Genomic DNA, 13,116 nt, shown 5'->3' with positions numbered 1-13,116 from the left:
ACTAAAGAACCAATACCATCAGTTAGTCTCCGGCTATTACATTATTTACCATCCCAAGGGCTTCCCTTTGATTTAGCATTTGATGGATACGTACAGACGGGTCTGTCGTTTGGCTGCGAGCGCGCCCACTGATAGCGCCAGCAGTGGGGCTGGGAGCCGCAGGGGCCCGGCGGCCCTGGCACTCCTGGGGAAAGTTGGGCCAGAAGGGGCCCGGCAGCTGCCTGCAGCTGTGCCCGTCCCGCGAAGCCACACAGCTGGCTCGAGGGCCCTGCTGATCCAGCGAGAGCACACAAGGGAAATGGCAGAACTCCAACAGATCACTTTATTCAAGACTGAATCCCCAAAGTACATCAGAATAGACATAATTAAACAAGGCAGTGTGGACCAAAAGGTACAATGTCATCCCCACCAGGACCCCTGATGAAGGGAGGTTTGCTTTACAGAAGGCTTTTTACGAAGTAAATTACATTAATTACCAACATTTAAAAACATCCAACATTTAAGGGTTTTGAATCTCTGATTTATTAGACAGCATGGAAATAACAGGTTTAGGTTATTTTACAGAAAGAGCTCAAGCTGCTCATACACAGCAACTGGGCTTGCTGAGGGAAAAACAATTCTTCAGACTACTGCACGAGGACACAAAGACTCCTCATCCTACAGTCAGGAGGAAAGGGCACACCAACAAGAGAACAGAAAAATTCACATAGTAAAGAACGTGTCCACAATGACTAAAACGCACCCCTTAAGGGACAACCATGTATTGGTAGGAAGCAAAAGAAAGCTTTCCATAGAGAAACCACTCTCAGGAGATGGTTAGGTGGACCTGCAAGGAAGAAAATACATTTCAAAAGGTGGCTTCAGACTTACACCAAGTTTCCACTGAAATACTTACAAATAAAAGACCTCTTTCTGTAGCAAAAGAAATTTTTAAAAATACATCATGGATAAAACAAATTTCAGTAAAGGTCCAAGTACCATTCAGATACATACATTTGCAAACAATATAAATAAAAAAAACAAAAACTGTGACAACAAAAATACGATTTGGAACTGCCTAGAATAGGCCAAGCTAAGTTCATGTTCTGCTTCAGGGCATTACATTGAAATGAATCTCATTCTCACTATAATTTTTTTCTTTTTAACCTTAATCACCAGCGGCTGGGCAACTGAAATGGACATGAGAACTATATAAATGTCAGAGAAATATGTAAACCTCATTAATGTTTCCAAAAATTCATTTAGAGATAGAAACAGGTCCAAATAGATGCCTGTCTAAATGTACTGCAATTACGTTACAATTATTTTTCCAAATACACAGATATGCTCTGTCTTTTCTCAGCTCATTACTGACTCAAACAATTTGCCCTTCTGGGATCAATTGTTTGCTAATAAATAATTGTTTACAGTCACAAAATGATGTTAGGAGGTTTTCTTATTAGTTTTCCTCCTGCACCCTAATAAGATTGAAAACGAGCTGATTCCCCAGAGTCTAACCTTAACCTCGCTTTGTTTCACAGCCCAGGAAATGATGACCCATCTGCTTCAGAAAATAATGGACGGCCGAGAGGAAATATTGTTTAATTGTAGATTAACCTCCTCATGAGGCAGTCTGAAGCAGCTTTAGAATTAGCAACTATAACCAGCAAGAGAAACAAATGGCTCAAGAGCCTTCTTCTCTACCATTTAAGGCCCAGAAAGAATGCAAAGGGGGCTTTATTACCTACATTTATTTACAAACATTTATTTCCGCAGTGGAAACAAAAATCAAGGTCAAAACTGATTCTCAGAAGTGCTGTTGCTGCCCTCCCCTTCTGTTTGCCCAAATACCTTTAAATGCAGAAAAACCATCAAACCATCTCATGTGCTAAAGAAAGTGTTAAAAAAAGAAAACAACAAACAATAAAAAAATCTCTTTTCCAATATTTTCAGGTTCTTATGATATTAAAATTAAAAAAATGTTCCCTGGCTTCTTTGTTAATAGTAATATATCCACCATTGGGGAGTACGAATTGTTTTATTATCATCAACATGGCACTTAAGTAAATGAAATCTTGTCAAGTACATGGTGACCTACAAGTTCAAAAGAAAAAAGAACAGCATGAGATCAAAATGGCCGGCCAGGACAAGAGATACAAAAGTGAGAGATCAAATGCAAACCCAGCCCTTTATCCAATAGGCTTCACACGCTAAGTCTTTTCTAAAGGTAAACCTGTGAAGGCACATACGGTACTGAACATTTCATACTCTGCCCTCTCTCAGGGACTCAAGTAATTTAGCAAGGGCCCTCTATGCCATTCCAATTCAGAAGAGTACAGGAATCCTGAAAACAGTCAGCTATTCCATAAATATTTACTGAGGACTTCCTTCCACGGCCTGAGGAGACAGGGACAAGGAGCAGGACGAAGACTCTTGGGGGCTGGTATTTTACGGTCAAACAAGTGCCCAAGGTATCAGATTTCCCTCAAGTCTGGTACAGGTAACTAAGTAAAAAGCTCTGCCCTACGTACCAAGAAAATGTAAATGGTTCCTCCCTGTCAACAGTTACACCCAAGAGCCAAAGACATCTACAGAAATTTCAAAACTAAGGAAATCTACTATTCCAGGCAAGGCCATATTACTCTGAATTTCCAGTAAGACCTGAAGGTCATTTCATTCTGTGTAAATATTACAGAAACAACCTCTGTGGAGAGGAAAGATTTTTGGCAGTTCAAATTCTTAAATATCTTAAATAGAATTTGCTAAAATAAATTATTCTTGAATTCCTCAACTTAATTTTGAAGCAATGAGCTAGTAATAACTCCAGAGATTCAAATAATAGTGCCTATTCAAGAAGAATGAGAGTTTGACATTCTTCTCTACAAAACAACTAGGCACAATTTTATCCATCAGACGTCTATCAACCTACGGATATTGAAAGCTTGGGAGAACAAGATAAAATCAACTTCAGCCCTAGAGTCAGCTGTAATATCGAGCAGGCATCAACAATGCTATTCATGAATTTAGAAAAATTAATAAATCCTGGGTTGAATGCAAGAAAAGGCTCAAATACAGGTGAAGCATACTCACTTGGGTTTTGTTTCTGCATCTGTCACTTGGCGAATGAAGATACCATCTTCAGGATGTTCCGTGTCATCCATCTCATACATATACGATGATGCTATTGCAAGCGTGGTCCCATCATTACTGAAGGCGAGTGAGGCGATGCTGGTGGGGTACCGATGGAACTGGCACAGTCGCTTTTTGTTAAATGGATCCCAAATATTTACAAATCCATCAGAACCACCTGCAAGTGATTTCAAAATAGTTTTTAAAAGCAGATACAAAAATAGCCATTAGCTTGACAATTTTTAAGATCACAGAAGTTACATTTTTCCCATGGAGTATTTTTTTCCCCTTTAAATATCATAAAAAACCAAGCACAATTTTTAAGAACTTTGCCCACTTCCCAGGTGGTCCAGTGGCTAATACGCCACGCATCCAATGCAGGGAGCAGAGGTTCAATCCTTGGTCAGGGAACTAGGATCCCACATGCCACACAGAATGACCAAAAAAAAAAAACCTGCCCAAGTACAAATATCCAGCGTTCAATTAACAGCTAAATTACATTAGAAGCAGAGAGAAGTGAACATTCCATACTCTACCTGTGGCAAAGGTATTGTGGATGTTGTGAAAGGAAATGGCGTTGACAGGGTAAATCTGCTCAATATTGTTTTCCTTTAGTCTGTGACACTTGAAGGCATACTTCTTCTTCTGTACCTCGGGGCTTGGGTCCAAGTACTCAACTGCCACTCGACCTTCAATAGAACTTAATACATAACCCTGACAAGAGGGAATCAGAAGACAAAACTAGTGAATACAGATTCCAAAACAAGGCATATACTCCCAAATTCAACCCACATTAAAGAAAGATAATTATTTTTAAAATGAAGAGAATATGGCTGTGTTTTAAACAAATGTTTAAGCAGTACTAACATAGTTAAGATCACTCCAGAAGTTTAAAAACACTTATTACCTGTTCTATTAAAAAACAAACAAAAAAGGCCACCATCACTTACTTTCTTTACCAGTACTCTGCACATTGCAATCAAAAATGTCTAGGTATTTTGTCAAACCTCAACAGGAATTTTTAAATTATTTCAATATAATTTATTTGTTGTCCTGTCCAGAAGGGGACTCAAATTCATTCCATCACCTGGAATGTATTTTTTTTGGCTTGATGCTTCCTCACTTCTAACAGCTCTAAGAAGAACTGTATCTTCTTCACTGAGGGTGTATCAAAAATCCAGACCAACTGGGAAACCAGCCTTTCATCTCTATCATCCTGCCTCTTGCTACAGCAAGTCAATTTTATACCCAAACAACACAGATTTTCAGCAAGGTTCAAAAGTGCTCTATAATTTCAAACCTCTCCTCACCCTGCCGTGAAATTGTATGTCAGAGAAGATAAGAGAGAAAGATAATATGAAATCTATATTTTACTTCTTTAATTTTTCAAGATATGAAAAAGATTCCTAAAAAACTATTAACACTTGTAACCAAAAAAGAATCAGTAAAATGTTACTTTTAGTTAAAAAGCTTCCATTATAAACTACAGATAAACTCCGACAGAAAATTTTGGATATATGACATCACAATATTCATAAATGCAAGCATATTTTAACCATGCATTTAAGGTTTTTCATAACTTCAATTCCAACGGAAATTTACAATATTCTGAGAAGAACTGTGATCACCATTTGAGGTACTAGCCTTTTGAAATAAAGAGCTAAGAGAATAGAATAACAGACCTAATTCTTTCAAGCTCCACAACCACTAAAGGACAGCTGTAAGATTCCAAAGATATCTACTGTTTTTAATGACTTTCCTCTTATAAAATTCCCAGAGCAAACGACTCTACCACCAACTTCCCTTCGAACTTTCAAGACTAGGGGTAGGGGCACACTAATAAAGTGTCACTTGATCTAGTAATGATGATGGAAGGTGACCCACACTGTTCATCAAGAGTTAGTCATTATATGAGGCACAGCTCCTCTCTAACCTCAGAGGCATTCCTTTAAAAAAAAAAAAAAAAAAAAAATGTAGGTTCTGCTCTCAGACTGGCTAAAAAGCTCTATTAGTATTAGGGTACAAAAGGGAAAAAAAAGAAGGAACGAGAAAAAAAGAAAACAGCAAATTCCATAACTCTACATTTTCAGATTTAAATTTGAATTTGCTGGTTTGTAAATTAAAATACCTGCAAAACTCTCTTCCATTACTGTATACCTGTCAAGCTTCCTGGAGAAGAAGCACCAAGGAATCAGAAAACCACTGGCAGATTACTTACCCTCTGTGAACATCAAAGCCTTCTCTAAAATTGAGTTAACACATTACTTTTTAACAAAAGGCTGTCGAAAATACACCTAACAGAAATTCCAATCACCACTCAAAAAAAAAAAGAAAGAAAGCAAGCAATGCGTAAAACGCAGTGACCGAATCCTTATTATTAAGGAATTTTCAAGCTCCCACAGCGGGCGGGGGAGGCAAGGTCAGTACCTGCTTGTTGGGGAAGGCGCGGATGCAGCGCGTCTGGTACTTGAGGCTGGACTCGCGGCGCTGCTGCACGTAGCCCATGTTCCGCAGGTCCCACACCAGCACCCTGCGGCCTGCCGTGCCCACGATCAGCCGGTCTCCCGACACCGACAGGGTGTACACCTTTCAAGACAGACCAAAACGTGCTAAAAATCACCTACATGCCTGCAAATGGCATTCTGCTCCAAAATGAAGTCCACGGGTCATAAAACCATTTAAAAAAAGTTAGCTGACAGATTCACAAACACAGGTTCCAAAATTTTAAATACTTCAGTTACACAAACCAAGTAACTGGCACAAAATAATACACCCAGGATATTCTTAATACTTAACCACATATCATAAGAATGCACATTCTAATTAACTCTCCAAAAGTATCTCTGAAGACGATTCTCTTTCTTACTAAAACAAACTAAATTATTAAATAATTTTATAGCTCTCTTGTTTCATTTAGTCATAATACAAAAGTGTAAAAGATACTCAAAAAGGAGACAATAGCAATAAAATCATAAAAACAACTCAAGATACCTTTCAATGGGCTTCTGGCTTTTCATAAGACAATCATTTTCAAAGTTATTTTTCTATGACCACCTTTTGGACAGAGATTTCATGTTGTAACTCTCTGATTTTACCACCTGTCACACTTAATAAATAGGCCTTTCCAGGAAGAGTGAGAGAGTTAACCTGCTTACTGGCTTTTGGTGGCATACGAACTCAAAATTAAAAGGTAAGGTCAGTGGTCTGGCATATGACAAAGCAAATTTTTACGCCTTGATGTCACACTAAACACTCAAGACAGAGTTATGTTTACAGAAAATTTTAAAAGCATTTATCCCCTAAAAGCAACTGGTTTTTTTTCCCCCTCAAAATTCCTTTTCTTCAATAGTAAAATAAATAACAAAATTTCCTGCAAATAAGGCTTTAAGGTGACTTACTTTCAAATACATTATCTGGAGACCAAATAGAGATAGCAAATTCATGAAAATAGTATTTTCATGAAAATAGTATTTTCATGATTATGTTAAATCATTTTTTTAAAAATCTAGACTTCAGGTATATAATTGTGCTCTGATCATCACTTTCAATTAATAAGCAACTAATTTAATCTAATTTAATATTTTAAAACCTGAAGAATCACTATAAAAAATGAAGAGGCCTCATTACATGGTAAGACATCTCCTTAACATTCAGTAATTAAAGCTTATGGTTAGTTATCACTAACATATTAACCACATAAGCATGCCCCTTCCCCTCCCCGGGAGGGTGGTGGGTGGAGGTGGGGGGATTGGATTTAAGAACATAATAACCTGATAATTTCTACAATCTAGCCTTAAAATTCAACAACTAATTTGACCAAGGGAAAAACACAGAATTTAAAATACTCAGAACAGTAGATTTAATACAAGTGTATTTCAATAAGAGATATGGTAAGACTTACTGCTGTTTATTCAAAAAACATTTGCAGAAAAACAGAAATTAGCGTAAGACACATGAAACGCCGAATTCAAAAAAACAAAGAATCCAGAAAAAGATCAATTTATAACAGTACAATCAGAATGGGACTTTTATCTTAAATCTTTACTATCCAGGTGACACACAAGCTTCTAACAGTGCTTTCTATCCCCACTGATCGTAAATCAAGTAAAAACACTGTCATGCTACTGACTAGGTATATACATTTATCAAAGACCGTATTAAAAAAAGTGACATAATGAACCTTGCTGAACCAATAAGCAGCTTGATTCAGTGTGGCTGTCCATTATATGATATTCTGTCAGCAATTTATCACAGCTCTTAACATGTTACATACAACCATAAATCAAAACTAGAAACAATGCAATTATTTTATTCTGAACAAAGGTCTTGCCAGGAGTAGATTCAACTGTGATGTGACAAAAATAATGGCTCTTTGGATGCAATACAGTATATAACGACAGCTAACAGGAACTGAATAGTATATTTACACTGAGGAAATAGACTCAAGTGAAGGATACCTTTAAACTGCTAAAACAATCAATCTTTAAAATTAACTACCACCTGATAAAGTCTGATGAGGATACAGCAAGAATGCTCAATTACACTTTCATTGTACAGATCAAAAGGTTAGAATAATACACAACACTTCAGTTTTAAGAAGCTTCCTTCACTACCTCCTTCAACTACATCTGTCAGTATTAAAAATAAATAAATTATAAAAGCCAGGGAATAAAGGACATCTTTTTCACTAAACTTTAAATGATAACCCATTTCACCCTCTCACAGTCAACTAAAGAGAAAGCTCAGGCCATAAGTGAAAATGAGTGGTGCTCCATCCCACTTCCTGCTTGGGGAAGTCAAATTCAACTTCAGTCTTTGCTAAATGACCTCTGAAAAGTTGCTTCTCAGCCCTAGGATCTAAAGCATTACAATACATGGAAATGGGTTTACCATTCGTGCTATCCAGTACAAATATGACAAGTGTCAGGAAAAAGCTGACGAAATTATGAAGATTAGTTTTCCTTTACATATTTAGTTGGGTTTGTAAAATAGACTCATCAACTCTTAACCTCTAAATTCAACATCATCTTCATCATTTATCAAGTCAAATCACCCCAAGAACCAGAATTCTTGTCATGAACATAAAAAGCCTACCTTTTCAGGCTGAGAGAAGGTCCCAGCATTACAAGGGGTTCTGGGATCCCACAATTTAACCGTCTGATCCCAGCTTCCAGTAACCATCACGTTCACTTCGGGACAGTATTCAACACATCTGATAGGGGCATCATGAGTTCCAACAAGATTTTCTGTAGGAAAAAAATAAACCAACAACCAACACCTAGCTTTACTAAAGATTCCTCAGGTGAACAATAAAAGGAAACATTCATTCTACTGTAATGAATCCACTTCCACCCACTCAACAGAAGTATCTACACACAGAAAAACTTCTCCAGGACTACAAAGTCATCCATTCACCCCTGTCCATCTTACAGTGCATAGCTTGATTCACTGGCACAGTAATACGAAAAGCTACCTTGAGTTTCAGACTACATTAAAATGATAGCGTATCAGTTATTTTCCTCACTTGATTCTAGATTCCTTCAAATCAGGAACCTTGTTTCAACTCTATAGTTCTGACTGTATCTAGTTCATGTTCTAATACATGGTAAGTGTTGAAGATATACCTGAGAACTCTGGTCCAAGGGATCTGGATAAAACTTATCACATTAAGCTGATGTTTCAAACAAACTGATTTAAGTAGTAACAGGATTATCTGAAAGCTAGGGATGAGAAAGGCAGGGAGGCTCACGATTAATAACCACTTGGTTTTCACGGTGGTTATATTTCTTTCTTTTTTAATATTTATTTGGCTATGTCAGGTCTTAGTTGTGGCATTCGAACTCTTAGTTGTGGCATGTGAGATCTAGTTTCCTGACCAGGTATTGAACACAGGCCCTTTGCATTAGGAGCATAGCGTCTTAGCCACTAGCCCACCAGGGAAGCTCATCAAATTTCTAATACACAATTTCTTCCCTTTCAACTTTTCACATTATCTCATTCATTCATTCAACTAACATCTATCTACTGTCTACTATGTGCCAGAATCTATATCACATGCTAAGGTAACAACAAATACAAAGAGTATGTGGTTCTGATCCTCAAAAGAGGAAAACTACCTGTTTAAAAACACTCCATTTAAACAAGAAAAAGTATCTCATAAAGTTCAGCAAAGACCTCCTGAGAATAAGCAGCTAATTCCCTTAATTATGGTCTCCAGCAACAAAAATCTTTGTTTGCTTTTTGGTGTTTTCTTGGGTTTTCAAAGAAAGAGAACCTAAACCTGCAAGCTAACTTCCTATGTAGAAAAAACTGCTAGCAAACAAAACCAAACATCTGCAGTTGTGAGTTACATGACAAAACAGCTTTCACATAAAAGCCTCTTCTGATTGGATCCTTCTTCTCTTTCTGGATAAAATACAGCGCCCACCTTCCATCCATTCTCTCACTGTCCAACTCATCCTCATTGAGTCGTATCTCTGTGCCTTGCTATGTTTTTCAGGTACATCTATGTCTAACACATGCATATACAACATAAACAAAAAACCTTCACTAGAGAGCTCTGTGTATTTGAGCTCCATTCCAATCTCTATTCTACTCCAAAATCATCATAAAAATGTGAGTAATTCATTTTATCTCTTAGAAATCAACTAAAAGAAAACGTGTTACCTTGTCTTCCATTCGATAAATGCAAGTGAAGAATGTTCTATGCTAAACATTTACAAGCAGGGTTACTATGGTACCTGGACAGAACTGGCTGTTTTATAATGTTAGATTTTTAAAACCCGGTCTTTCTTCAGTCTGAACTACACTAGTTTCTGAAAAGAGGACTCTGAAACATCAGCACTATCCCGGAAAAATTCTACTGCGAGGCAGACACTGCAGGGTCCGGCCCCCTCCTAGGAGGGGGCAGGGCAAAGGTCAAACAGGCAAGTGCCACTTCATGCAGACACTGCGGATGGAGTTCACAAAGAGTTACGCTGTTAAAATACATACATGATATTTTGTGATTCTAACTTAATGGTTATCATCTAAACAAAAAAGTCCTAAATTCAAGCCACTTTTACTTTTATCTAAGCAATTCAGGAACTACTCTTCTTAAATAAACATTTGTAAGTAAGCACATGTTACCAGTAAAATGCGGTAAAAATGTGGCTGTTACCTTGATCAGTGTTCAAATCATGCATTTTCAATTGATGGTCTAATCCTCCACTCCAGGCATGTGTTGGATCCTACAAAATACAAGTTTCAAGTCATTTAAAACTTACAGAGCTTTAAAAAGTATTTAACCTTGGAGTAGGAAATGGCAACCCACTCCAGTATTCTTGCCTGGAAAATTCCAAGGACAAAGAAATCTGGAGAGCTGGCAGTCCATGAGTAGCAAAGAGTTGGACACGACTGAGCGTGCACATGTAACAGGTTATGGAATCTAGAAAATACTAAGAAGGAAAATGTTTCCTGTGGCCCAATCACCTAGAGATAACTACTGCTAACACTCTACCATCTCTCTTCTTTTTCTTATAAAAATAGAGATAATTTAAAAATAAAATTTGAAATCTAACTGTGGATACTTTTTAGTTTCAGAAATATAGTCCATGTCATCAACTAATGCACAGAAATATTATCAGTAGTGATTTCATAATAATCCATACTATAGTTAAACTTCCAATTTTTTTATGTCCTGTCAAACAATTTTCCTCACATTTTTATTTCAATAAACAACTACATGATAAGCATTTTTAGTAGAGTTTTCTAGGAGTAAGATTAAGGAAAACTAGGGTATGGACATTAGTAGCAGCAGCAGGGTATGGACATTAAAAAGATTCTTGCTTCTCCCTGGCAAATTCCATTCTAGAAACATCCTCTCCATTTACTTTTCCATCCATATAAAGCACTTGCCTTACCACATCCTGCTCAGCATTACTTATAATTTCTTATACTGCAATGAGTTTAGGAGTAAATAGTATCTAACTGTGGTTTTAAATTGCATCCTTCTATAACTTGTAAAGTTGACTCTCTTGGGTTTAATAATTTTTAAATGGAAAAAAAAGTGTTGAAAAATTCCTCTATCTACCAGCCAACTCCTTCAGTTTATGCTCAGAATGAAGTACACTGGGCTCACTCATTGTAAACGAACAAAAAACCGTACAAAAAACTGAGCAAACTAAGTAGTCAACCAAACTACTAAGCAAGCAAATTAAGGAAGAACTGTTCACCACACTGGCTGAGAGCCAATACGTATTCCCATTTACTAGCAAGCAAACCTTTTAATAAGTAAGACGGCCAAATTTTACATTCTTGCCCCGAGTTTCAAGTACATTCTGTCCAGAAAAGTTCACAGTGTTAACTTCATCAGAAGCTTAAGGGAAGACCCAGTTCCTGACGTCTGTCAAGTCCCCAGGGCCAAAAAGCAAAACAGAGCAGCACCGGAACCTCAAGGTTAAGTGTTGTGGTGGAGGTGGGGGAGGAGGGGAAAGAGGGGCGCTGTCCAAACAACTCTACCGACAAGAGCCTTCGCCCAACACTGCAAAGGGACGCTGATCACGAGGGACACCAGAAAACTCAAAAGGATGCAGGAGCGGAAACGGAGAACACCTACGTAGAAGGCGCAATCCAGGACGGCGCCGGTGTGCTGGTACTTGAGTCGCATGGAGTTGGCCGGCACATCGTAGAGGCGCACGGACGTGTCCCAAGAAGAGACTAGCAGGAACTGCGACGTGTTGGGGCTGAACTTCACAGAGGAGATGCCATCCTCGGGGGGCTGGTTCAGCTTGAACTCGTTAGAACCGGTCATCTAGGGAACAAGCGCCCGGTGAGAGTCTCCCCAAGGGGCCGGGGTCGCGAAGCTCGACTCGCAGAAGGGCCAGGCAGCAGGTGGGGGTGGGGGAGGGCCCCCCAAGGGGCCGGGGTCGCGGGGCTCGGCTCGCAGAAGGGCCGGGGAGTAGATAGGGGGTGTCCCTGTGGGGCGGGACCGAGGGAAAGGCCGGCGACGCGGCCTCTGCGCCTGCGCGGGGCCGCCGCGCCCTCGCCGGTGGGCCTCATCGCCCCCTTCCCCGCCGCTCCTCCTGAGCTCCCCTGCCGGCCGGGCCCGCGCCGCCATACCCCTGACTCCAGCCTCGCCCGCCAGATTCACACTCTCCCCAGCCGCGGGCTTCCGCACGCCGGCCTCTCCCCGCCCCCGCCCCCGGGGCCTACAGCCCCGTGTGCTCCTAAGATAAATAGAAAAGCCGGGGAAGTAAACCCGGTTCCCAGCGGACTGCTCCCCGGAAGGCCCGTGCCTGCGCCCGGCCACCTCGCCCCGCTACCTCGGGGTCCCTCCAGAAGCAACTCAGCCGCCGCGCCCGCCGCCGCTCGCCGCCGCCTCGCTTCCCTCGCCGCTCTCGCGCGTCGGGCGAAGTAGGCGGAGACAAAGCTCCAGACAAAGACTGTCATTGGCTGATTTCAAACGCCAACGTCTCCTTCTAAGGCAGTCGATTGGTCCGTCCCGAGGCCCCGGGCTCGGGCGACCCAGTCAACCTGTTCCGGCACAAAGGCAAACGGCAGCCTTTCCGATCACGTGACTGCTTTCCGCCACCAGGCTCAGGCGCCCCGCCGGTGCTGGACGCGTGAAAACTACAACTCCCAAAGAGCATCGCGCCAAGGCGGAGCTCACGCCCGCTCCTGTTCTTATGGGGCATGCTGGGAAATGTAGTCCTGTGGCCAACGCTTGTCCTGTCTTCTAAATAGTAGGCGGGAAAAATGCCCTTTCCATTTGACTCTTGGAGCCCTCCCCATGTCTCGGACACAAGAACCCCATTTTGGTCTGTATTTTTATAGGACTGAATTAGTCTCCCTTCCACTGGACGTGCATATCCAGGAAAGTTAACCAAAATTAGAGTGGAGAAGAAAATATTTGCTCTAACGAATGTTTTGCCCCACTTTTTTCTCATTTTCCTGGACTTTCCACCTATGAGGCAGGCGCTCACATTTCCTATTGTCGAAGATCTTCTGACTTCAGAGAAACTCATCCTT

General features: G+C 40.2%; 1 protein-coding gene across 2 annotated transcripts; it reads right to left on the bottom strand.

The window, feature by feature from the left end:
* Positions 1-299: 299 nt before the first annotated feature.
* BUB3 (BUB3 mitotic checkpoint protein) lies at positions 300-12,544 on the bottom strand. Of its 2 annotated transcripts, none has more exons than XM_061162852.1 (8): positions 12,411-12,544; positions 11,705-11,899; positions 10,268-10,337; positions 8,203-8,354; positions 5,536-5,694; positions 3,645-3,822; positions 3,070-3,286; positions 300-2,073 (listed from the first exon to the last, which is right to left on the bottom strand). In XM_061162852.1, the coding sequence occupies exons 2-8, from the start codon at positions 11,897-11,899 to the stop codon at positions 2,058-2,060; spliced, it is 987 nt and encodes a 328-aa protein (XP_061018835.1). In that variant the 5' UTR covers positions 12,411-12,544; the 3' UTR covers positions 300-2,057. The 2 variants fall into 2 exon arrangements, with proteins under 2 accessions (XP_061018835.1, XP_061018836.1); XM_061162853.1 differs by having other exon boundaries at positions 300-826.
* Positions 12,545-13,116: the final 572 nt, after the last annotated feature.

Source organism: Dama dama, chromosome 15 (assembly GCF_033118175.1).
Source record: "Dama dama isolate Ldn47 chromosome 15, ASM3311817v1, whole genome shotgun sequence".
Classification (NCBI taxonomy): domain Eukaryota; kingdom Metazoa; phylum Chordata; class Mammalia; order Artiodactyla; family Cervidae; genus Dama; species Dama dama.
Note: the sequence above shows the minus strand (reverse complement) of the source record. Positions and strands in the feature narration are given on the sequence as shown.